This window comes from Phycodurus eques, chromosome 12 (assembly GCF_024500275.1).
Source record: "Phycodurus eques isolate BA_2022a chromosome 12, UOR_Pequ_1.1, whole genome shotgun sequence".
NCBI lineage: Eukaryota > Metazoa > Chordata > Actinopteri > Syngnathiformes > Syngnathidae > Phycodurus > Phycodurus eques.
Genome location: NC_084536.1, coordinates 19,354,368 through 19,380,013, shown reverse-complemented (window position 1 = coordinate 19,380,013; position 25,646 = coordinate 19,354,368). Strand labels below are relative to the sequence as shown.

Genomic DNA, 25,646 nt, shown 5'->3' with positions numbered 1-25,646 from the left:
TTTTGGAACAGATATTTATTCATGGAGGCTTTATGAATTGAAATGTAATTAGTTTAGATGTAAAACAGTTTCTTTGCATAAAATCTCAACAACAACAAAACTATTTACGACTGATACAATATTTGTCAGGAGCGTACCCCGGTAAGAACTAAAATACTTTACCATAGGTTGCGTCATATGTTGTTTTTAGTACATGCTAAGGGCCACCAACAAATGGACAGCGGGCCGCAAATGGCCCTTGGGCTGTAGTTTGGACACCAGTGATTTACATCATACATCTTGTCATATTTACGTGATTGCTAAGCAATGTGAAGAAAAAAAATACTATGTAGCATCACTTCAGTCCATCTTTTATGTGTGGCTGAATTATAAATAATTGGCTATATGAATGTACTTTGAAATGGAATAATTGAAATGAAATTCACAACAAAAACACATGGCTCATGTTTTTGCTACGCTATGGAATGTGTCACTATAATGAAAAGAAGATATATGCTTTTTATGGCAAAATTCAGTTCAGGTTAAACTATACTGGATAAGCAGATTGGACAGTTGGCTTTGTTTCCGAGTCTGGAGGAGGCTGGGGTAAGAGGATAATTTTGCCTGGATTACAAACAACACACGCGAATGCCAGCGTCCATCTTGTTGTACTGTAAATTCATAACAGTTGCCCTGAAATACAGCTGGCCACTATTAAGATTTGTAACGACGTTTTTCCAATACTGAATTTGAACCAAATATATGGGTTAATGTCAGATAGTACACATGAACCGAATGAAGTAGAAACACACTTTAAGTGGAGAATTACACCAATACATTCTCAATTTAATCAAGGCATAACACAAAAAAATAATCCAACAAATCTATTACAGAAACAAGAAGGCCACTGAAACAGCTACTGTATACAGTATATTTTAGTGAAAATACACATACAATACATAAAATAGTGATAATAACAAAAAGTAAATAAGTGATATATAAGTATTTAACATTTTTTTTCTTCATTTTACTTTGGGTTTGCTCTTTAATATGCTAGAGCATCAGTAACACAGTCAATCCATCACAATGTGTTTCAGTTACATAGCAGTGTGAAAAGGAAGATGAGTGAAAGGTTCTTTTAAGCTGTAAATGACACAGACGTTGCACCAACTTACAGAGTCTGGCCCATTAAATGGCACTCAAAACTCTGCAGTTCTTCATAAAAAGACTCAGTGATGGCACGTCAGGTGTTACCGTAAATGGCGTGTTTACTTCCGTGCAACAGTTTCCGACAACTTCTTCAGTCTCTTCTTCAGCTCCAGTGGAAATTTCTCATAACACTTCTTGCACACTGGCTTCATGTCAAACTCCACAAACTTGTTCCTGTGGGGGAAAACATGCCAATGCCAATTATTTATTTCACTCGTACAACAATATAAAATATGTATTGCAGATTTTTAAATCTATTGTATTTTAACAGTTTTTGGCCTTTTTTAAACTTCTGCATTTGATAGAAGAATAAAAAAATTGAACAACAATGTTATGTCGCAGGAATCTAAAAAATAATAATAATGGAACCCGAATTAATGGCATTACTAACTGTAACTGTATTTGCTATTATATTATGTAAAAAATTATTGCTGTGAAATAGGTCATCGAAAGGTCTTTCACAGGTCTGTCGGCGTAACTTGCTTGCACGTGTGCCATGTGGTTCTTCTCTCTATGCCTTTAATTCGATTAACTCTTGTGTTACTCCCACGGAGAGCAGGTAATCACTTGCTGGACAAGGCATGTGTCAAACCCAAGTGACACTCTAGAATTTTCACAGCGGAGGCAAGAAAGCTGCCGGAAGTGATTAAGGCTTTATGCTCCGGACCCAGACAGAACCAGAGCCCCATGAAACAAAGCTGTCCCTTCAACGTGTGACTGACCTGATTTTCCTGTTTGCATAGCAGAGGTTTTCCAAGAACCTAAATCTCTACTTGCGTTTATGGCGGAGAACTGGTCAAATTCTGAAACATTTCAGAGCGATATAGGCCACTTTGCCTCCCGTGCACGCACACCGCTGCACTCCAGAAATATGTCAAATACTGCAGTACTCCATAAACATGGCAAGCAACCTACAGTCATGTGGTCTTGCCAGGAAAACACGATTTGCCATAATTTTGAAGCCATTACTATTGTGTCGTTCTATTTTTATAAAACTGATTGCACTACCACATACAGTACTGTACGGAAATTACATTTGGGCATTTATTCCATATCCTTAATATCCATCTTAAGTTCCATGTAGTAGTACGCTCTTTGTCCATAATGGTAAGACAATTCAGCGCACTAGTTGAGCGACTGTGTCTTGGTAAATATTTTTCCAGTACAAGTGGAAAGCTATTTCAGCCAAATAGTTTCAATTGAGATCAATCGTTGAACAATTCTTACGAGTAAAGTTGTTGTTTTTTCACTACTGTATGAAGTTTGGCATACCAGTAGCTACTACCTAGTGATGTAAAACTGTGCACTAGTTGCCAACTGTGTGCTACTAGTGAAGTGCTAGATGTTCATTCATTCATTCATTTTCCGTACAGCTTATCCTCACTAGGGTTGCGGGCGTGCTGGAGCCTATCCCAGCTATCTTCGGGCGAAAGGCGGGGTACACCCTGAACTGGTCGCCAGCCAATCGCAGGGCTCATATAAACAAACAACCATTTCCACTCACATTCACACCTATGGGCAATTTAGAGTCTTCAATGAACCTACCATGCATGTTTTGGGAGGCAACCGGAGTAGCCGGAGAAAACCCACACAGGCACGGGGAGAACACGCAAACTCCACGAGGCCGGATTTGAACTGTGAGACAGATGTGCTAACCAGCTTTACACCGTGCCGCCCGCTAAAAATTCCGGAACATCATATTTGTGTTTTACTATTGGAGTACTCATCACCAAGATTAATAAGTAGGATAAAAAGAATGAGAGTGGCATGATTGGAATAGCAGCTACACATAAAAGACAGGAGGGAAGAGAACTGACCAAGAGAAGAACAGCTGAAGTGCGGAGAAGGAAATGAGAGAGGATCACAGACACATGGGTATCAATGGTTTCTTCTTTTTCTCCTTTGAGTCGCGCTCCCGCTTTGACAGCCAGCGTTTCATGTCGTCCGGCAGACGTTCATAGCAGTGCTTACACACCGGTTTCAGATCCACTTCCACAAATTTATCTCTGACAGAGCACGGAGGAAGGGTTTCCCAAAGGTCGCGAAGAACAGAGGAGTGACATGGAGGAAAAGAGAAGGAAAAGAAGCAGAGGGATAATGGCATAAAAGACCATGGATAAAATAAAAAAGTGGTGCAAAAGGTGCACATAAAAGTTGTAAAAAAAGGGGGAAAAGCTCACATGTAAACAGTTCCAGATGGATCGAAGCTTGTGGCAGTACACATGAAATGTTTGGTGGAGGCTAAACGTCATGTTACTTACTTGAGGGTGAGCTTGGTGTTGCAAGTGGAGCAAGCAAAGCAGTTGACGCACCAAGCCTTGTTGAGGGCTGACACCACTGAAAACACGGGAGAAGCACCATGAAACGATGACTGCATTCAGTAACATCCTTCGACACTTGCATCCATGTACACACATTTTAAACTACAAAAGTTATCTCACCGTCTCCTTCTATAACACGATTGCAGTGGTAGCAAACATCTCCAAACAGCTAAAAGTGACACAAAGGAAGGAAATCAATGATATCACAACTGCCGACACATCTGGAACAGAATAATTTCATTTCAGTGGGGAGTAAATTGAGGAAGTGAAGAGTAAATTAAGTTACAAGTTTAGTCAGGAACAAATTACACTTGTAAGTCAAGGTACCAGTTCTTGCTTGTCTCAGTCAAAGTAAAGGTAAGTACAGCCACCTAGTGGCACCATCCATTATTTTATTCCCAGTGGAAAACGCTGAACCCAAGTATGGAAATTGTTTATTTGTTCTAGTAGACAATACATCCATCCATCCATCCACCCATTTTCTACCGCTTATCCAAGGTCGGGTTGCGGGGGCAGTAGCTTTAGCAGGGATGCCCAGACTTCCCTCTCCCCAGCCACTTCATCCAGCTCCTCCGGGGGGATCCCGAGGCGTTCCCAGGCCAGCCGAAAGACGTAGTCTCTCCAGCGTGTCCTGGGTCGTCCCCGGGGTCTCCTCCCGGTGGGACGTGCCCGGAACACCTCACCGGGGAGGCGTCCGGGAGGCATCCGAATCAGATGCCCCAGCCACCTCATCTGGCTCCTCTCGATGTGGAGGAGCAGCAGCTCTACTCTGAGATCCTCCCGAATGATCAAGGTTCTCACCCTATCTCTAAGGGAGAGCCCGGACACCCTGCGGAGGAAACTCATTTCGGCCGCTTGTATCCAGGATCTTGTTCTTTCGGTCACGACCCACAGCTCGTGACCATAGGTGAGGGTAGGAACGTAGATCAACCGTTAAATCGAGAGCTTCGCCTTTCGGCTTAGCTCCTTCTTTACCACAACTGACTGATACAAAGTCCGCATCACTGCTGACGCTGCACCGATCCGCCTGTCGATCTCCCGTTCCATTCTTCCCTCACTCGTGAACAAGACCCAATGATACTTGAACTCTTCCACTTGAGGCAAGATCTCATCCCCGACCTGGAGAGGACACGCAACCCTTTTTCAACTGAGGACCATGGTTTCAGATTTGGAGGTGCTGATTCTCATCCCAGCCGATTCACACTCGGCTGCTAACTGCTCCAGTGAGACTTGGAGATCACGGCTTGATGAAGCCAACAGAACCCCATCATCTGCAAAAAGCAGAGATGCAATACTGAGGCCGCCAAACCGGACCCCCTCTATGCATTGGCTGCGCCTAGAAATTCTGTCCATAAAAGTTATGAACAGAATCGGTGACAAAGGGCAGCCTTGGCGGAGTCCAACCCTCATGGGGGACGAGTCCGACGTACTGCCGGATATGCGGACCAAACTCTGACTCTGGTCGTACAGGGACCGAACAGCCCGTATCAGGGGGTTCGGTACTGCATACTCCCAAAGCACCCCCCACAGGACTCCCTGAGGGACACGGTTGAAGGCCTTCTCCAAGTCCATAAAACACATAAAACACATATAGATTGGTTGGCGCCTATGCACCCTTGAGGACCCTGCCGAGGGTGTAGAGCTGGTCCACTGTTCCGCGGCCAGGACGAAAACCACACTGCTCCTCCTGATCTGAGATTCGACTTCCCGACGGACCCTCCTCTCAAGCACCCCTGAACAGACCTTACCAGGGAGGCAGAGGAGTGTGATCCCCCTGTAGTTGGAACACACCCTTCGGTCCCCCTTCTTAAAAAGGGAGACCACCACCCCAGTCTGCCACTCCAGAGGCACTGTCCCCGATGTCCACGCGATGTTGCAGAGGTGTGTCAACCAGGACAGCCCCACAACATCCATAGCCTTTAGGAACTCCGGGCGAATCTCATCCACCCCCGGGGCCTTGCCACCGAGGAGCTTTTTAACCACCTTGGTGACCTCAACCCCAGAGATAGGACAGCCCGCCTCAGAGAACCCAGATTCTGCTTCCTCATGGGAAGGCGTGTCGGTGGAATTGATGAGTATTCTCCCCACCGACTCACAAAGTCCCGAGTCGAGGTCAGCAGCGCCCCATCCCTACTACACACAGTGTTGGTGGTGCACTGCTTCCCCCTCCTGAGACACCGGATGGTGGACCAGAATTTCCTCGAAGCCGTCCGGAGGTCTTTCTCCATGGCCTCACCGAACTCCTCCCATACCCGGGTTTTTGCTTCAGCGACCACCAAAGCTGCATTCCGCTTGGCCAGCCGGTACCCAAAGGGTGGGTACTCTGAACTGCTCTTGGTGCATAGGCACAAACAACAGTCAGGACCCGTCGCCCCACCCGAAGGCGGAGGCAGGCTACCCTCTCATCCACCGGGGTGAACCCCAACATACAGGCACCGTGCCGGGGGGCAAAAAGTATACCCACACCTGCTCGGCACCTCTCACCGTGGGCAACTCCAGAGTGAAAGAGAGTCAACCCCTCTCAAGAGCACTGGTACCAGAGCCCAAGCTGTGTGTGGAGGCGAGTCCGACTATATCTAGTCGGAACTTCTCGACCTCACACAGCAGCTCTGGCTCCTTCCCTGCCAGAGAGGTGACATTCCACGTCCCTAGAGCCAGCTTCTGTAGCCGGGGATCGGATCGCCAGGGTCCCTGCCTTCGGCCACTGCCCAGCTCGCACCGCACCCGACCCCTATGGCCCCTCCCACAGGTGGTGAGCCCATGGGAAGGGGGACCTACGTTACCCTTTCGGGCTGTGCCCGCCCAGGCCCCATGGGTGCAGGCCCAGCCACCCGGCGCTCTCCTTCGAGCCCCACCTCCAGGCCTGGCTCCAGAGGGGGGCCCCAGTGACCCGCATCCGGGCAAGGGAAACTTAGATACATATATTTTGTACATCATAGGGGTTTTTTGAGCTGTGCTTTATCTGGTCACTCACCTAGGACCTGTTTGCCTTGGGTGACCCTACCAGGGGCGTGAAGCCCCAGACAACTTAGCTCCTAGGATCATTGGCACAAACAAACCCCTCCACCACGATAAGGTGACGGCTCAAGGAGAGGACAATACACTTTGCCCTTAATCATCTAATTGTGCCAATAAAAGGAGAGGGAGGCCAGTATTTTTGAAAACAAGAAAAATACAAATTAAATCCTTACTACATATAGTTGTAAATCTCACTAACATGCTGCTTTCCGTGTTTATAACAATTATTGTTTTGAGTTACCTGGTTGTAGTGTGTTTCACAGTAGGCCAGGCCCTTGCGTTCGTAGTGGCGGTGTCCCAGGAAAGGTTTCTCACACTTAGCACACACAAAATGCTGCAAACACGGCCAAGGCCAAGTACACACAGTTAGCTCTGCAATAGAGTCAGCTATAGACTTCGGTTAAGCCAGCACCACAGTTTAATTCAGTACATCTGTCCTGTACTGTTTCACAATAGTGAGTAGAAATAAAATAAAGATGATTCTGATTCTGATTCTGAAAAAGAGAATGAAGAGAGAAGGAGCAAAGTGCTCTCTATAGTTGAATGGATAAGAGGGACTCTATAGCTATCATATCACATCATGTGTTTGTTTATGAGGACAGCATGGATGAGTAGCAGACAAAAAGCAGGATGAAACTAACCAACCATCTTAAAAAAATAATAATAATAAAATTAAAAAAAACATTTTCTTGACTGTACCTGTCTTTTTACATGATTTGGAAGAACTGAATATGATTGGAGAACAATGTTATATTGCTATTTAATTGCCAATATACAGTATAGGGTGTATCCCAAAATTTGACATAATTTCATATTACAATAAAATTCTCGCTCAAATGATCTCAAATTTATGAGATGTGAAAAAACTAAGTTTTATTAGTTTGCAGGTTGAAGACAGAAAATCACAGTGAACTAGCTATCACACAAAAATTCAAGCGAAATTAAATCAGTCTATAATGTATTAAATCGAACAAATCTAAATTATGAGAAATAAATTGTTAATCTTTCAACATGAAGCCTATTTATTGCGTTTGCCTCTGAGATGCACTTTGTCAAGATCGTCAAATTTCAAATAATGTCAACTTTTTGAGGACACCCCGTATTATAAAATATGCGAATATGTGTTGGAAAGAGTTCAGGGTCAGACCTCCACATGCCACTGCTTGCCCATTGCATTGACCACACGGCCCTCGATGGGTCTCCTGCAGGCCCCGCAGATGGGGACGCCCATCTTGTCGTGGCAGGGCAAACAGTAAAGCTCCCCCTTCAGCTCCCTGGCATCAGCAGTCAACTCCTTTCTGCAGACAGGGAGGGAAATTTTCACTGAACGAGCAAGTCACGTGAATATATTGCACTTCATGAAAAAATTACATGACATGAGTTAAAACAACACAATTGAAGAGCTGCAATGTATAACAATTAGGAGTCTGGATTTAAAAATATATAAATAAATAAAAGTTGAAGCCCTCATCAATATGCACAGTTTGAATATTTTATTCCGTGTTTACTAGCGGTACAGCGGTGCCTTGAGATATGAGTCTAATTTGTTCCGTGGTCACACTCGTAACTCAAAAGACACCTTTTCCAGCCTAACAAAAAACAAGAACAATTTTTGCAATTGTTTATTTTTTTTAATTACAAAAATAGCACACTATTAAGAGTGTTGATGAAAAAATAAACAAATGACATAATTGAATAGAATTAAAAAGAATTTAACCATTATTGTCATACTTTGCATCAATATAATGGCCATTGTGCTGCTTCTTCTGGTGTGCCCGCCTTGGGCAGCTGGGGGCAGTAAAGGACAGTCAGCTGGAAATACTGCACGAAGAGAATTCTCAGCTTCGTTCAGCTCCTTAGTACGGCACTCATATTCTATAAAGTTGTTCTATGACTGTGAGCACTGTTATATGCTCTGTCTACGTGTGTTGCTGTACCAATTGTGTTTAAAAAATCTGTTTCTTAAAGGGTTATAACACCGCAACATAGATGCTAGTTAACCCGTGCCTATGGCGTTTCCCTTTATGTGATAGCATTAGCTTTAAGCTAACGGACTACAGACTAAGCTATGTAGTTTTTTTAAATACATGTGTAATTCTCTTTGTTTTATGTTTAGTTTGACAGTAATCTTCAACTGAGAGCGGTAATAAACAGCATTCTTATGTCAAGTTTGTGCTCTCAAGTCAAAGCCAGAAATTGCCATTAGAACGGCTCATATGTCGAAACACTCTTAAGATGGGTCACTCGTATCACAAGGCACCACCGTGTTACCTTTTGAAAGACACAATTTGTTATGCAGTTCTTGTACTGTGTTACGGGATCACACTCGAATATGTATGGTCCCGATCCTTACCCGCAGTTGTTACAGTTGAAGTGATCAGGGTGGTAGGGGTCATTCTTGAACAGAAGGGGCTGCTCTTCAATGATGGCATGACACTTTTGGCAGATGTACTTGCCCAGGCCACGCGCTTTCTCTCTGTTGTGGCACGGACGACACAGGTGCCTGATCGGGGGCAAAAGTGTGACGGGTTAAAAATTAAGGTTATGAACTCCAATATCGATACTGTATCAGTTATTTCAGGGGAAACCGACCTGCCTGCATTCTTAACAAATCCAACATCGGCGAGCACAGCCTGGCAGATGTTACAGCAGAAACATTCGGGATGCCAGCTGTTGTTCATGGCCTTGATGACACGGCCAATGATGAACTCACCTAAGACAGGAACACATCACTATGAGAAAGAAGTTTGTTCATTGTTCGTGGATATTTGCTTTTTTAAAAATTAAATTCTGAATCCAGAATCCTTTGGCACAATTGTGTTTCACTTTAGTAGTTTCTAAACTTACCACACTGGTGGCAGCATGGCGCAAAGAGCATCTGGAAGTCATGTTCACAGTATTTCCTGTCTTCAAACTGTAAAAACATTTTAAGGTTATCAGAATCAGAATCATCTTTATTGGCCAAGTATGTTAATACACATAAGGAAAATGTATTTACAGCAATCACATAATGCCATTAATTAAAAAAAAAAAAGAGAAGACACGGACTAAACTAACTTTCTTTTGGCAATTTGACTATGGTGAAATAGATTTTTTTCATCAAGATGTGGGTTACATTTTTTAAAATCACATCCAGATGACTAATACAGTACATTGCTGTAGTTTGTATAATCATTGCTGAACCATTGCATGAAGGCCCTACTTTTTTTGATTTACAAAAGTATTACCAAGCACAATGCATTTCAAAATTGTGGTAGCAAATGGATCTGACATTTCTTGAATTCACCTAATGCATTCAGGGCAACTAAAGCGAGAAAATTACCATAACTGGTATAGTTTACACTACATTCACAAGACCTATAGCATGACTTCTATTAATAGTCTTTCAAAATGTAATCTAGGAACTGGATATCATTAAACTAAAGAACAGGAGGATCAATGAGATGAGCTAAAAGCTAAGCTTTAGAACTGTTACAGACAAGAAATAAAGTAAGACCCGTTTACTGTACAGTTAGTAGACTGGAAACTCAATACTGTACTGCACTAAGGATATACTGTACTCGCATCAATATCCTGTCGTCATATTTGGATTTGCGTGAATGTAACATTATAGCTTCAAACAGCAGGTACTGCACATGCAGTAGCTATAAGATGCAGTGTGGCATTTATAAAATTACATTGCACTGACCCAGAAGAGCACTAAGTTATTAAAGTGTATCAATGACAACATTATACACTTATTTAAATAATGTAATGTGAACAAAACAGTAGCTTTACCTCATAGAAGAGACCCTCTGGGAACTGTTGGAAACACTGGGCGCACACAAAGCACTGCTCATGGTAAAGTTCTCCGTTACTGTTCACTATCTTCTCAGCCGGAGCAAAGCCACTCTTGCAGCGCTCGCACATGGCATTGGCCAGGGCATTGGCCATGTTGCTAAGGAATTAAACAAAATGTGGATAATTAGTTGCAGGGACTACTGTCACGATCACAACACATAAAGGGATAATTATCTTTGGATCATCAACTGATAGCAGAGAGGAGAGCAGCTAATGCAGTGCCATACAATTGTAAAACACAATGGGCCTCATTCATTAACTGTGCATATGCACAATTTCAGCACAAATCTGTGATTCAGCAGTATGTTTGTACTTATTTTTGTCAATGAGGAGGAAATGTGTTGGACCGCTCACTTTTTTTTTTTTTTTTACATTTATGGTGTGTGCCACATTCTCTAATTTAACTTTGGAATTACCGGTAACTAAAAATTATAAACACTGTTACTATATGCTATTGGTTTCTGTTTTTAGCAAGCTTTCCATTGATCCCAACTTTTTTGAAAATAGGATAAAGATTATAAAAATACAATATAAAAAAAATAGGTACAAGGTTTATGCAAATTGTAGCTCATGCGCACGGCTCGTCATTTTTAATGAATTCTGATTCTGATTCACTAACACGTGCATGGTGGTGCGTAGAAAATTGGCCGGTACGCACGTATTATGAATCTGAAGGTAACTTTTCGTATACGCTCAACTTGTGCGCAGTGCGAGAGCATTTCTACACAATTATTAGTGGATGAGGCCCATTGTGGTAAGATACAGCTTCTTAAAATCTTCTTATATATTATTTCATGACAGCAAAGACCTGCAACCAAGGCCCACTTATAAATCTTTCTTCCTATTGGGAGCTGTGAAAAATACGCTAGATATGTAAACTGGAGACAAGATCAGAAATTGGTATGTATCAGAAAAAGAAAATCAATCAGTTAAGAGAATAATAACAACAAATAATTAACAGCAATGAAAACATGAGCTCTTGACACGAGTAATAATTTTATATCAGTGGACTATGAAAAGTTGGTGAGGCATACTACTAAATGACATTAAAACACATCAGTGTCACATTTTGGGGTGGATTTATTCAGGGTGTGAAAACCGTTATGAGTGTGTGTGTTTAGGCAAAACTCAAGAGTTGAAATCATGGCTGATGTAATCTGACTTTTTTTTATTGTACCTTTGTAGTAAGACATACAGTATATTAACACAGACCACTAATTGATTAGTTGATTTACGTTTTTAAGAAATGAGAGAAAATAAGATGGGAAAAAGAGGGATAATTTTTGTGATGACGTATTTATGGATTGTGATCTTCAATAGATGGCTCCTTATGATCTCCTCTCAATGAAAGTGTGTTGCAGACTGTAAAAACTAAAACATTCTATAGATTCAGACCTGATGTAACATGCACAGTCAGCCCTGCCTTACAGGATTAGTGGCAGGATGTGATACGTCCCTTTGGCATTTCCACCCTGTATTCTGCCACTGCCACATTGCAGACTTTCTTCAATAAACACAGTGAAATTCCCAACTCTACTGGTCCTTGCTGCTAATAACTCTCCCGTTTGCTCGAGAGGACATCATCCTTGTTCCGATTGTATAGCTGTGCTCAGTTAGAGGTAATGCCGCAATAATAAGCAATACATTTTGAAATGTATATAAAATGTCATTCAGTATGTGTCAATTTTTTGAAGATTTATGTCGTTTTTGTTTATTAAAAAAAAAAAAAAAAAAAGAAAAACATTTTTCATTACCATTAACAAATTGTGACCCTTTGAAAAACTATACAACACAATATTTTACAATATTTCCCTCAATGTATTATATTCTTTTGTCAGAGAAGTTTTTATTTATTTTTTATTTTATGGTCGAACCCAGATTTTGTTTTTCCTGATGAAATCACAGTAAGAAACCTTCAGCTTCAACAAATCCACTGATGACTTCATGTCCTCAGTCAGCCAATATATCATTTATATTTAGCCTTCATGTCATTCATGGACACATACTCAGGATACCAGCTGGCATTTTCTATTTTGCATAATCACTCCTCCCCTCCTTGGCACAAAAATAGCTTACTTTGTGTTTGTGCCTGCTGAGTTTGGAGCTATCCCTGCACAAATAACCTCCAAAAAATCCAACCAGTCGGTAAAAACCCAGATTCCGTAGAATATCAAATTGCTTCACATTCTGTAACACCTCGAGGTCGCAGCAAACCGACCAGAACCGCATCAGTTTATGAGAAGACAGAATGTCCCAGTGCATCCACCTCCAGTAAGCCATACATGTTCAGTCAGTGCCATGTCAGTCAACAAAATGTCATATTTGGTACTTGTGACTAACATTTCATGGTGAATCGACCAAAACCTTTCCAGTATATTATTAAGCTTTGAATTCCTATATCAAGTCTTGAGTCATCGTTCGGAACAGCATACTATTACTTATCACTAACTTCATAGTTTATTCCTGTCTATAAAACAGCACCTAATTTTTCAATTACGAAAAGGTAAATTCCACTATAGCCATGATTCTATTGGAAAAGACCACTATCTGTAATGTCCACAACTAATCACAAGGTGTGTCCTTGTCTTCCATCTACTTACAAGCGTGCATAGAAATCACAAAACTCCTTATAGACTTTGACATCACTCTTCCGCCTCTGGGACTTGGACACTGGGACTTCTGCCTCCCCACCGTCGCCATCCCGAAACCTTTGATGGTAACCGTTCATCTCCCCGTGTGGATTGTAGCCCAAGACCTCCGCGTCCTCAGGTATGGAAGGAGGTAGAGCACGGCTGTTCATCTCTGTACTCTTCTCCAGGTACAAAACTTTGCTGCTTCCAAGTTCAGCTACACAAATCCAGCAATCAGTCAGAGCAGTAATCCGAAATGCAGGAGGCAAACTAAGCCACTCATCAAACTGTGATGGGTGTAGTCTCTCCCTCTCCTGCAGGCACACACACACTCACTCACTCCTTCGTTCCCACATCAACACGCTCTTTTTTTTTTTTTTTCAGTTACACACGCACGTGTGCGCACACACAAGCACGCATGGACACGCGCACGCACACAAAGACAGAGTCTCCTGCCTGTCGAACTTGCTGTCTATTCTTGGACCGGCTACTGAAATGAAGAGCCAACCCTCACGGATGCCTGCTGAGAGGTCACACATTCATGCACACCTATGGACACGTGCACAAACACACAAAAGTGTCATTCGCAAATAGGGCTGCAGCTATCAAATATTTTTCAAATGGAGTACTCTATGGATTATGAATGATATGGCATTATTAAACACAAAGAATTGCGCATGTGAGGTACAGATATTGTTTTGTCCACTTTGGGTCGCCAACCTCACTTCTACTATACTACTTTACCATCCTCACTTCTACTATACTACTTTATCTGTTCCTTTGATTGTGTACGTCTTTAAAAGGCGGGGCCTGGCCTGGGGAGTGACACGGGCATCAGCCAGTGAGAGTGTAGAGTTGATTGGCTGTTAACTGGTTAACGCGTTAGCCAGTTAAGTCACTATGTGTATTGTGTTAGCCAGTTAAGTCACTATGTGTATTGTGTGACTCAGCGTGAGTTGTGGCCATCGGCAGATAGTGTATGAATGTGCTTATCACGTGTTTGTTTTCTCATTACTTGTTGAATAAAGCGATTGAAAGCCCACCGGCGGATCTGTCTATCCTTGACCACTTGCGGGGGCATTAAAATACTTTCTAACTATTGGAAAAAACTACAGAAATTATCTTTGTAAAGCTATGCATCAGAGATTTTCCAGTGAATTGCGCAATAAAATAAAAGTTTTAGTATATAATATTCACGCTGTATGGGTGTGAGCATATGAAGGGTGTACATATCTGTGTGCGTGTGTGTTTGTTGACATGACTCCATCTTTCTACAAATAGACACCCAGTGAACCCTCGTCTCCAAACTAGGTGCTGGCAGCTGCTTTTGTGTGCTTGTGTGTGAGAGAGAGGGAGAGTGAGGGGTGGGGGGCACTGTATACACACAATATATGGTTCACAGCTGTATTTGTTTCCACTAGTGAGACTCAATGCCATCAATTCAGAGCAGGGCTTTGACACTTACATAACATGAATGATCAGTAAACCCTATACAGTATACAGTAACCCCCTTCCATCACTGCGGTTAAGTTCCAGGACCCCCCGCGATAAATGAAAAGCCACGATATAGAAATATGGAAAAAATATATATATATTAGGGTTTTCAAACACACTTTAAAAAACAATGCACACACATTTAAACACAGACTATATTGGGAAAGAGAGAGAGAGCGAAAGAGCAATGGATAAAAAAAATGGCAGAAATATCAAAATTAATAACACACATTACAAAAAAATAAGGTGTTTGCATCCCGGAGAGACTACTTGTACTATCAATTGCCTTAACTGGTTAAAAGAAAGAAAATGTATTGCGCAATAATAAAACTAACACGAAATAATGGGGGTTTATTGGAGTAAACTACTTAGAGGCCACTTAGAGTGCATGATTTCACCATGCATAATACAAAGTTATCTGTACCTTCCCAAAACCGAATAATAAATGGAGAAACGTCACCTGTCTCAGCTGGGGCTACGGAAAGACGGAAAAAATCTAATCAGCCAGAGGAGGAAACACACACAACCCTTCCTCCTGATTATAGCCATCAGCACAATGATGCAAAGTGGACCACCCTATTACGCGAAAGATTATTACTGGAAGAGTCTTTGGTAACAAAAGTTTTCCAATTGCGTCTCAGGAGTACCTACTAGAAAATGTTGCATCTTAAGATCCCCGTCTTTTAGCATCCATCTAGCCATCAGTCAATCCCTTACAGCTCAATGTCATCTGTGTTATTATGTGCAATTAGATCTTAAGTTGCCTGTCAACAGGATTCAACAGCTGGGACAAGGGGAAAAAATGACAAGCTAGTTTTCCATTTATTAGTTCTAAAAATATTTTTCATAATCACACTTGAGGGGCATTACCTCAACCTTGTTAAGTTGTGTGACAAACTGGTACTATTTTACTTTATTTCACCAAAGAGCTATTTTCTTCATAGTTCTCCATAGTAAGTTTGTTGTACAATAGTAAATACATCTGTAGAGTAACCAAGTTCTCCTCTTTTGGTAATACCTTCAGCCACCCCCCGCTTGAAGTTGATGCCCAGACAGACCAGATGTGCTCTGCAATAAGAGCAGCAGTACAACAGTCTGATAAGAGCACAGTCAAGCCATTATCAAAGTAACCTTTATAATGTGTTAGGTGGCAAGAGACTACTGAGTGTACTGATAAAGAAGCATCCCATGATTGTCACCAGATGTGTACTTGTCATAGGAGGACAAAAATGTTATTGTAGCAGCCATTGGTATGTAGTGGTTTATATAACTGATGGCAGTGATAACTACAGATGTCCACGGACGTGAATGAGTTAATATTCATTTCACAAACTTTGGTGAGCAATGAAAGTATTATAGATAAGGACTGTGACAGTCTGGTCCAAGATGGAGCGGAGGCGCTGCAGGCGTTAAAAACCAGTAAGGATAATTTAATTCGAAAATAATATTTTCTTTCAGTATTATTATTATTATTAATTCTCTTATTTTTTATGATCGATCTTTATTATGTAGAGCACTTTGTTACAGCGGCAGTTGTTTTTTAAAGTGCTCTAGAAATAAAGTTGAGTTGACCAGTTGAGTAAACTCCAACGTTGTACCAAGATTTTTGTCCAGTGGAACCCTGCATTATGTCACTTCTTAACAAAATGTTTTCACTTGTATTTACACTTGACGTGAGAAGTGTGACAAGTGTTAAAGTGTGATATGCGAGGGGTGCACCTCTGTTCCACAATTCCGCCACGCCACAATTTTATAAACAGCCACACCAACAGTCAACAGTATCTCTGGTGTCACCATGAAACACGGCGAGACTTTTTCTTTTTTGAGACTTCCCTGTAGGGTTCTTACAGGTCTACGGTCATTTCAGAGAACACACAAGACAAACGTAATGCCCCAGCTTGTGCATTTGTAAAACAATCTCTTGGTCTGTAGCAGACTGTGTCTGGCCATTATTTCTCTGCCATTATAGCGGTCCCATTTCCATGCAGAGATATTACTCCCTTTGTAGCAACCTTTCTGTCTGTAAAGTTTAAACTGGTCAATGTGGCTTAAAAGTATGAACTCATCAACAACCGGTAACAGCTAAATAAGAGGAAAGAGGGATAATGACTACATGACTTTCGGGCTGCAGCTATCGTAAATTTTTAGAATCAAGTTTTCTACAGATGATCCCCTTCCATCCAGTCCATACAGTAATTGGATGAAAACAATATTTTGATATATGACACAAAAGATCATGCACATGTGAAATGCAGTCATTATTTTTGTCCAAATGGGGTCCACGTCCTAACATTCTATTGCAGTATCTGTGACTTTGATTGTGTATGGCTTGAAAAGGCAGGGTCTGGCCTGTTGACTGACGTGTTTTTTTTGTTGTTTTTTTTTCATTTGTTACCCGGAGGCTGTATGTTCTAAATAGAGACAGTAGGTAGTATTAGTAATTAGTAGTAGTAATAACACGATAAACTATAATCTTCCAATCAATATTTTCATAAACAGAAATATTTTGAAATAACTCTTGCGCCAGTGCTATGCAAGCAGACACAGGCTGAAAAGTATATCACACGCCTTGCTAACATAAACATGTACACAGTGTGAACAGAAACCATGGCAACACAGACAGGAGCGCAGCTTGGAAGGCCAACAAGTGTAGGCACACACTCACCCATACAAATACACACACACACACACACACACACACACATTCAACTCACAACGCCCACTTTGACTTGGACTATCTCAAGACCCACTTGAGTCCACAGGGGAACAATGAACACAGATAGGACAGTATAACTTTTTAGTAAAGCAAAGTAAACCTTCAATACGACCATCAAATACACTTACTAGCAAGACAATTGGATTATGTGCTCATTATTTAAAGGTTGGATTTAAAAAAAAAAAAAACTAATGAAAATGCACTTAATTTAACCCTCAGTGCTGAAAATCAAGAAGAAGAAGGTAGTTTGGTTGTTTCATGTCTCATTGTGTTTTATGGAAAATACAATTGAAGCCTTCACTTAATATTTGCCCACAGGAATATTTTGGAGTTCAAATAATTTTGGAATACTGTGCAGTACTACTGTTGTAATGTCCTTATTCCTGTCATGACAGGAAATTATAGCATGTTTAGAATACATTAATAGCTTGCTGTCTGTCCTTTGTACGACTATCAAATGCTGAACTGTCGCAATGATGGCAAAACATTGCGTTTCTGACATAATTTATCTACAATAAAGGTTAATGTTGAGCTACAGTGTGAGCACTGTATCAATAAAATTAATGCTCAGTAAGGAAAAAGACAAAAGTCACTTCTTCTAGTGTTTCACATTCACAGACAAGTATTATTTAACAACATATTATTGTGCTCGAAGCTTGCAGTGGTCTGTGAAAAGCTCTCGTATTAGATCCCATTAGATGGTCTACCGTAAGTGTTGTAAGAGGTGAGGATACATAGAAATGCATGGCTATACTTCAGCTATATCATTTTCTACATAAGCACAAATCAAAGTTTGTTTAACTTGACCAGGGACACTTCTAAAGACAGAGCCCCCTCTTTGTGTCTACATTCTTCACATTGCAACATTCCTGCAACCACTTGAGGAGGGGAAGAACTGATGTTTCTGTATGGTCATACCACAATTCCACATGCTGTGCACGTCCTACTCATTTGAGAGGAATAAGAATGCACTACTTTGCAAAGGTCTCACCGAATCAATGTCTGTCAATACATTTTTATCGAGAGACAACACAGACAAATCCCAGTGTGATACAAAATGTAAGTGAAGTCCAAAGGTTCAGACAAAATGCTATTGATAAAGACACTTAACCACTTAACTTTTTACATTTTCAGTCAAAATCCCTCCAAAAATTGGGGCAGTGGGAGTGGACAAATTAATCCTCTATTGTCCAGGCAAACACCATCAAGATTAATCTGTTAATTCTTGTGACACATCATAATAATCTTGCAAACTATTCAAAGAGAAACTATGGGATTGTGAGGAAATGACAAAGGCTGGACCGACGAACATGATCACAGCTGCCAAGTCCTCCCTTCATTCCTATGTGTCCCGTATTACACAATAATGGTTACCGTGGTACAACTACAGCATAAAACTAGTATACTACGAATGATTCATTCATTTACAGGAAAGCAAGAGGAGCGTAACAGAAACGGTGACATGAGTGAACTCTGGTAGCAAGTGAAAAGCATCACAAAAAGGTAGACACACCTGAACCCGTCTTCAAGCACACCATAGCTGTCTGGTCTCTCCTGTCTTCGCCTGTACAAGCCCGAGTTTGACAACGCCTTGAGTCTTAAAGAGTTCATCTCCCCGCCACCTCCGTTGTTCCTTCCTCGTCTGCTGAGAGCACACGACCCACTGGGCAAGAAATATGCCAGAGAAAGTGTGCGTGTTTAGCGTTGTTCCAAATAAAAAGATTAGGCTGGTCTCGCTCTAGCCCCTTATCGGACTGACACACCTCCAGGGCACACGGTCTTGAGGAAGAAGGACGTGCAGAGGTGTGGTAGCACCGCCTGCACACCTATCAACTGCCTATTTGTCCGCCTTCTGCAGGTAGAAGGGAAGTGCCTGACTGGAGAAGAGAAGGGGAGAAAGGCATTCTGGCCTTTGCCTCCACTGTCTGCTGGCCGCCTACTACTCACTAGCTCATTCTTGAGAACACAATTCAAGGATGCCACCAGAGCACCACAATAGTGACAAACAGATATGGCTCTTTATTCAAAGGCTCGCCATACATCTAACCTTTAACAAAGATTGTTTGGTAATTTAAAACTTTGTGGATCTTTGTCATGCAGGAACAGAAAGAGGACAGTTCACATGGATGCATTTGACTACATTTCATTGATTGACGACCTATAAGCCACCAGGAAGAAAGAGGATTAATGGTAGTAAACTGCAATAATGTCATACATTTCAGGACAAACTGAATTACATTTTTTAGTCCAGTAGATGGAGATGATGAATCACTTGAAAATCAACAGAGGACCAGAAGCTCTTGGTCATACCCAAAACAAACATGGCAACACAGGAAGACCGAAAAGAGAACATAAACACCCCAAGAATGCTTAAATTGAGCAACACCTTGAAATAATGCTGCATTGCAATCAGACCTGCGCTGCTTTTTTCATTTGAATTTATTATCCTCCTGATCAAAATTCAATATTTTTTTTTTCTCAGCAGTGACAACAAGCTATTGAAAGATGAGCATGCCAACCAATGAATAATTCATGACAGTGTTGTCTGGGAACAAGACACGTTCTTCAAAGACATATAACAAATCAAACCAAAAGGAAAATTGCTTCTCTGACATGTTCATATAAAAAGATAGAGGACAATGTAATGAAAAGAAAAACCATCACGTTGTAAAGAAATAACAATGTAATCAGGAGTTGGGGTTGAAAACTCAAAAAGTGTACTGTACAAATAAGGACAAGAATTCCTGTCAATAACCACAAATATTTTTGTAAATATCACAGTCATTCTAGTAAATATGCTGTGTACCTGAGAAGTATTCAATTTGTTGAAAACAAAGTGTCGATTCTTCATCACAGCTGTTGATGAGATGAAGATGTTCGGTCTCAGTGGCATTTACACTTGTACTTTTTGGCACATTTCAACATCCACACAAAGCTGTAAATTTTCATCATTTTAAAATAGATTTCAGGTCTTTCAGAGTCACTGTTGATAAATTGATTTAGTAAATTAAGCCATGTAATTACAGTATATCTGGGGTTTGGCTAAACAAAATGAATGGATAATTCCAAACGACCCCACTGCCACTATGTGGACAACGGAGGTATAACAACACTTCTTTTGCAATTCCTACTAGGAAAACCTGTTTTTGGCTCAAAATGTCTTTTAAAAAGAGGTTCAGGGCAGAAAAATCACAAAAGGACGTGTCCTTGTGAAAATCAACTCCTACAATGTCTAAAAACTACACTATGTAGTTTATAAACAGACTGGTTGTAAAGCTACACTAGAATCATTTAGGCTTAAAATAAATGGCATTAAGATTACAGCTGGATTGTACTTCATGGCAAAGAAGAAAAAACAATTCAACAAGTAGGTTAATTCAATAACGTAATAACTTATATAGTATCTCCGTCTTACCAGTGTGATATTTCAGACAGGAATGAGGCTCATTTTGGTGTTGCTAAAGTTCCTTTTGCTGTCACTGCAAACACTACTGCATCTATCTCGTGGCCACATCACATCACTTCCTGTGTCTGTGTGTGTGTCCATTTGTGTTTATGTGCCAACATGTCTTTGTGAGAAAAGGGGTGACAAAGCAGCACAGAAGAGATGGATGAAGAGACGGTGCGATGAGTAGTAGGAGGAGGAGGAGGGTAATAAGACTGTTTGTGGTGTTGGGAGCTGTGAGGAGCCTACTGAAATCAGACTGAAAGCAAGCCAAGCTATTATTGCAGACCCAACAGTAGGTTGGCCAAAACAACCGGAACGAAGTACAGTATGTTGAGAAAGTATGCAAAACCACAATCATAAATAGACAACCTCAGAGTGACATGATGATCGTTATTGTTCAAAAGTGAACATTCCAAAACATTTTTCAAACTTTTTTTTAGGGAACTGATCACATGTTAATTTATCAATTTATTAACTCTACCATCACAGTTTGGCACCATTTGTCGACGATGGTCTCTACGAGCATTTTTCCACTCACACCTTCACTTTGCCAGTCCTGCACTTTCTGATACCAATCTATACTTGGGTAGGCTCTGTTATACTAGGTGCTCATCACTTAACCAGTGGGGGGAAGCAATGCACCAAATGTGCCTAGTCTACCAGAAATCAAGAAGAAGGAGACTCATTGCCAGATTGTTCGCTACGCACCCACGCAAGACTGTCGAGCACTTTTCTGTGGATTGATTTATCGGTTGCCGACCCCGTCTGCCCCTGACCTTCCTGACATTGGTCATTGCTAGCAAAATTAAGTCAATTGCTTAAAAACTTTTCATTTTAATGACAGGTATGAGATATGCTGAGGTCTTAGCTGACATCATGTATGACAGTAGCTTGACATTTTAAGCGACTTAGTTGTATTTTTCTCGAAAATTGTATACAAATTACACTTTGAAATTTAGTGGTTCCGCTGCACCATCTGAGAAATAAGCACAGTACCTCCTTGCCACCATCACCCCTACGGAACTTTTCTTTAGAAATGTACACAGTCTGTAGTCCACCATGCAGGTTCAGTTCAGCATTGTCAGAGATTGTGAAGTTTTATCACAACACTTTTTGGACATCCATGTTATTTGGCATTCTCTGTCAGGGTATCAACCGCAGCGGTACAGTACCTTAAAGGTGAAGCTAGACAAAAGTAAATCCCTTGGAATAGTGTAGAACAGGGGTGTCAAACTAATTTTTGTCTCGGGCCGCATTGTAGTTATGATTTCCCTCAGAGGTGCGTTAGAACAGTGAAAAGTTTAATCACCAAATCATATTATTACCATTACACAACAAATTGAGGTATAACTGGTTTTGAAATCAGAAGACAAGGATAATAGTTTGTTCAAGTATTGTTTAAGTTACTGTAGAAGAAGGGTTTGGTAAGAGAAAAAAGTAATATCGCAACATTATTGTTTATTATTATGATAATTTGGATACAAGATTATAGCAAAAATCACAGAAGTTGACGAGCATGATTTGCTTTTGCGGGCCACATAAAATGATGTGGGGGGCCGCATCTGGCCCCCGGGTTTTGTGTTTGACACCTATGGTGTAGAAGAAAGCTTGTCCAGTTTTTGGACTAAACAGGCACATGCCAAAGAACACAACACGACAAAGTCCTCTATTGTGTCGTAGTCCTTTGACACTAGAAAAGTCTTGCACTAGTTAGACCGTTTGCATGAACCTGGGACAAGAGATAAGAGGTGGTGACTCTTCACACAAATACAAATTAAATGGTAAGACTGTATAGTCAGCTACTAGGAATGTATATTTAACAAAAACAACGTAATGATGTGTCCATTACTTCATCTCACAAGAGCAGCGCTCTTCCAAACAAGGTCATGCTCAGGCTTGAGACTGGAACAAGCTCAAGTTGTATCAACAAAAGTGTACAGTCATGGAGGCAAAATTCAATATGCCGGCAATGTAGAATGCTTACTTCTTACAGGTGTAGCCTGCTTTTGAAGGGCAGAGTCATGCCAGACAGTCACTATAAACGGGGCAGCGCAGAAAGAATCAAAGAGTCCCCCTGGGAGTGGATGAGCAGGAAGTGGTGCAGAAAGCAGTAAATACTGTCAGGGAGTCAGTGCGCACATTTTGGACCAGGAAGGAGGCTTCTCTCGAGTACGAGCAGGACTATCGTATTCTACACTGACAGAATGTGAAAATATGTATCACCATACGCAACTATACAGCAAGGAGCTTACAGCAAGGAGACATGCCAACTACAATATTACTACTACTACTACTACTACAATATTAAACATATTGTGAAATGAACACCTCTACAGCAGTGTCATTACAAATTGAGCATCATTATTTTTGATACAACTCTTGTATTGGATCTCATTATATTGTGCAAGTCTACATACGGCTAAGGTCCAGTGAATTTATGAAACATATACAGTATTCATGGATCAGCATTTGCAAATTCACATTTGCACTGTTTTTTGTAACCTATCCTCCTTTATTGTCATGTCATGTCTAATGCCTGCCCGGGAACACTGAGCGACACAGCCAAACCCGACCGAATGGTCAGGCAGGTGGACGGGTGTTAGGTTACGTAACCTGTTTTCATGAGCGGCCAACCATCGGCCACTAGTTTAGCTGTGATTGAAAAATTCAATTGCAGCTGAACGGCGTTGCAACTTCGCAGATGTAAAGGCCAAACTAAAATACCGTGTCATAACATAAAAATAAGGTTTCCAAACTTCCCGGAATGAAGAGAGATCCAGCCAGCCTCCACCAAGCCATACCAATACAATATATACATTTTATCTATACAAAGAGTTTATATATACATATATCCACACTCCTTTATTTCTCGCTCGTTTCTTATCTTTGTATTTTTAAAATATAGCGACTACGGCCAATGCAATCCACTTCTTCCTTGAACATTGCATCACGTTGTTTGTGGTGCAATAAAAAAAACAATACACTACAGTATATGTGGCACCTTAGTGTCGCTTCCAGATAATAATACAAGGGCTCGCAGTTTTAACGTTGCGAGTTGGTTATGCATGTGAGGGTCAATTGCCTGTGTGTGTGTGTGTGTGTGTGTGTGACTCGCCAATTGTAACTTGCTTTTGATTGTCTAGGTCAGTAGCGTTCGGGCCACAGTCGCTTGGTGTGTGGCGGTCTTTTTATAAAAACATTACTTTGGGGCTATCTTATGCCATGTTGGTGCCAAGGAACCATATTGAATTTAAGGGAGGAGCTTCATTCATTCATAGTCAGGTCATAGCCTTGTCTAATATTTTAAAAAGGCCTTATGGTCCTCTGTAGGTCATTCGAAACCTTTTTTAGGGGAGACGTAAATTATGGGTTTTTGCTATTCGGACGAATCGGGACCAAGCCCTGCTGATTCACCCTAAATAAAATCTACAAGGGTCATGTCTTTGAAATTTTGGGGGAAATTCTACCAAGTTTCATTTAATTGGCACTATGTAGTTAAAATTGTGTGCGTGCATTTTCATATTTTTTTAATGTTTCTGTTTTGTTTGGAGGTCAGTGGTTAAGCACATCGAATTTCACCTCCGACCCTCGTTTGTGGAGTTTTGCACGTTTTCTCCGTGTTTGCGTAGGTTTCCGACTTTCTGCCATATTCCAAACACATGCATGAGGATGACTGAAGACTAAATTGTCCATTGATGTTCATTTGAGTGTTAATGGTTGCTTGTCTGTGTGTGCCCTGTGATTGAGAGGCGACAACTCCAGCGAGTACCTCACCCGTGAACCTAATGAATATAGGGAGTGAATAAAATTGATGTTGCGTTTGGGTGATTTAGAAAATAGAAATGGAGCGGACATTCCAACTTCAAGCGCTTCCATTAAGAGCACCGTCGGGGGGCGCTAGCGAGCAAGCCGAGGGACGATGGTCAGATTGTTACTACGGACATTGACTATAAACGATGCTCTAGCTCTGTCGAAAACACGTCTCGCAATCATTTATACTACGCTTTCGAAATGGAACTTTACCCAGATGAATGGGAGAAGCCAAAATGCCGGGAGTACCCCGGTGCTACCCCCTTCCCCAACCAGAAAAGAAAAAAACTATCGACTTCCCAACTTTTCAAGAAATATCTCCCTCGGGTGATAGCGATGAACTTTTGACTTACCCGTTCGTCATTTCCGTAATGGCGAGCATCTTTTGGCTGTCTTGTTCCTTGCGCGTCGGGGGTGACAGATGTTGAAGGTCTCGGATGTTAGGCGGGCGGCGAGCAGTGGTCTCCGCTCAACGATGGCGAGCTGAGGCCTCCTCCAAGCGGGTCTTCAGCTTTCAAGCTAGACATAGCTGGGCATTAAACTTCCGCTTTGAACTTTCACAATAAAACAATTGTGCCTTTAAAAATACGTAAACTACATCTGCACGATATTGATTACAAAAGTAGTCATCATGAAAGCGTACTTTAGACCAGTCAAAACAATTCATTCGTATATTGTATTACTGTGGCTCTAAATTATGACGTGTGGATGTACTTTTATTTTACAAAACGGCACTCTTATTCAGGGTTAGTCTAAATTTAAAGGATACATTTTACGTTCAAGTTATCTCCACCGCTGAAATGCATTTTTTTACTGAAAGAGACCCACCCTTCAAACTTTTGGGGAGACTATGTCCTCGTTATCAACACCATCACGAGGGCCCAAATTTCTCACTTTAATTAACCAATAAAAGTTGATGGCGGGCGAGTTTTTTTTTTTCTAGAAAGAAAATGTCTCGTTTCAAGTCCAGTACAGTAACTTTCTAATTGCGTTCTTTCCCCCCGTCAGTAGTCTTCACACAGGCGTATTCTTTTTAAGTTTCAACTTTGAAATGTTTAATTAATACCCTAAGAAGTAAACAGACCTCTCTTGCAGCTCTGAAAAAAAAAAACATGATTGATGGATGTAAATTTGTAATGGGGGGAAATTAATATTTTGACAGTTATACATGATTACAGCAA

General features: G+C 41.2%; 1 protein-coding gene across 8 annotated transcripts; it reads right to left on the bottom strand.

The window, feature by feature from the left end:
- Nucleotides 1–791: 791 nt before the first annotated feature.
- Nucleotides 792–24,979, bottom strand: LOC133410777 (LIM and senescent cell antigen-like-containing domain protein 1). 8 transcript variants are annotated; one of them, XM_061692301.1, is made up of 11 exons: nucleotides 12,968–13,338; nucleotides 10,305–10,464; nucleotides 9,375–9,441; nucleotides 9,120–9,240; nucleotides 8,881–9,030; nucleotides 7,675–7,825; nucleotides 6,769–6,861; nucleotides 3,630–3,678; nucleotides 3,450–3,525; nucleotides 3,060–3,194; nucleotides 792–1,362 (listed from the first exon to the last, which is right to left on the bottom strand). In XM_061692301.1, exons 1-11 carry the CDS (start codon nucleotides 13,165–13,167, stop codon nucleotides 1,248–1,250), a joined length of 1,317 nt encoding a protein of 438 aa, XP_061548285.1. In that variant the 5' UTR covers nucleotides 13,168–13,338; the 3' UTR covers nucleotides 792–1,247. The 8 variants fall into 8 exon arrangements, with proteins under 8 accessions (XP_061548285.1, XP_061548281.1, XP_061548279.1 ...); XM_061692298.1 differs by lacking the exon at nucleotides 12,968–13,338 and adding an exon at nucleotides 24,819–24,979 and having other exon boundaries at nucleotides 1,273–1,362; nucleotides 3,006–3,194; XM_061692299.1 differs by lacking the exon at nucleotides 12,968–13,338 and adding an exon at nucleotides 20,623–20,710 and having other exon boundaries at nucleotides 1,273–1,362; nucleotides 3,006–3,194.
- Between the last annotated feature and the right edge of the window lie 667 nt (nucleotides 24,980–25,646).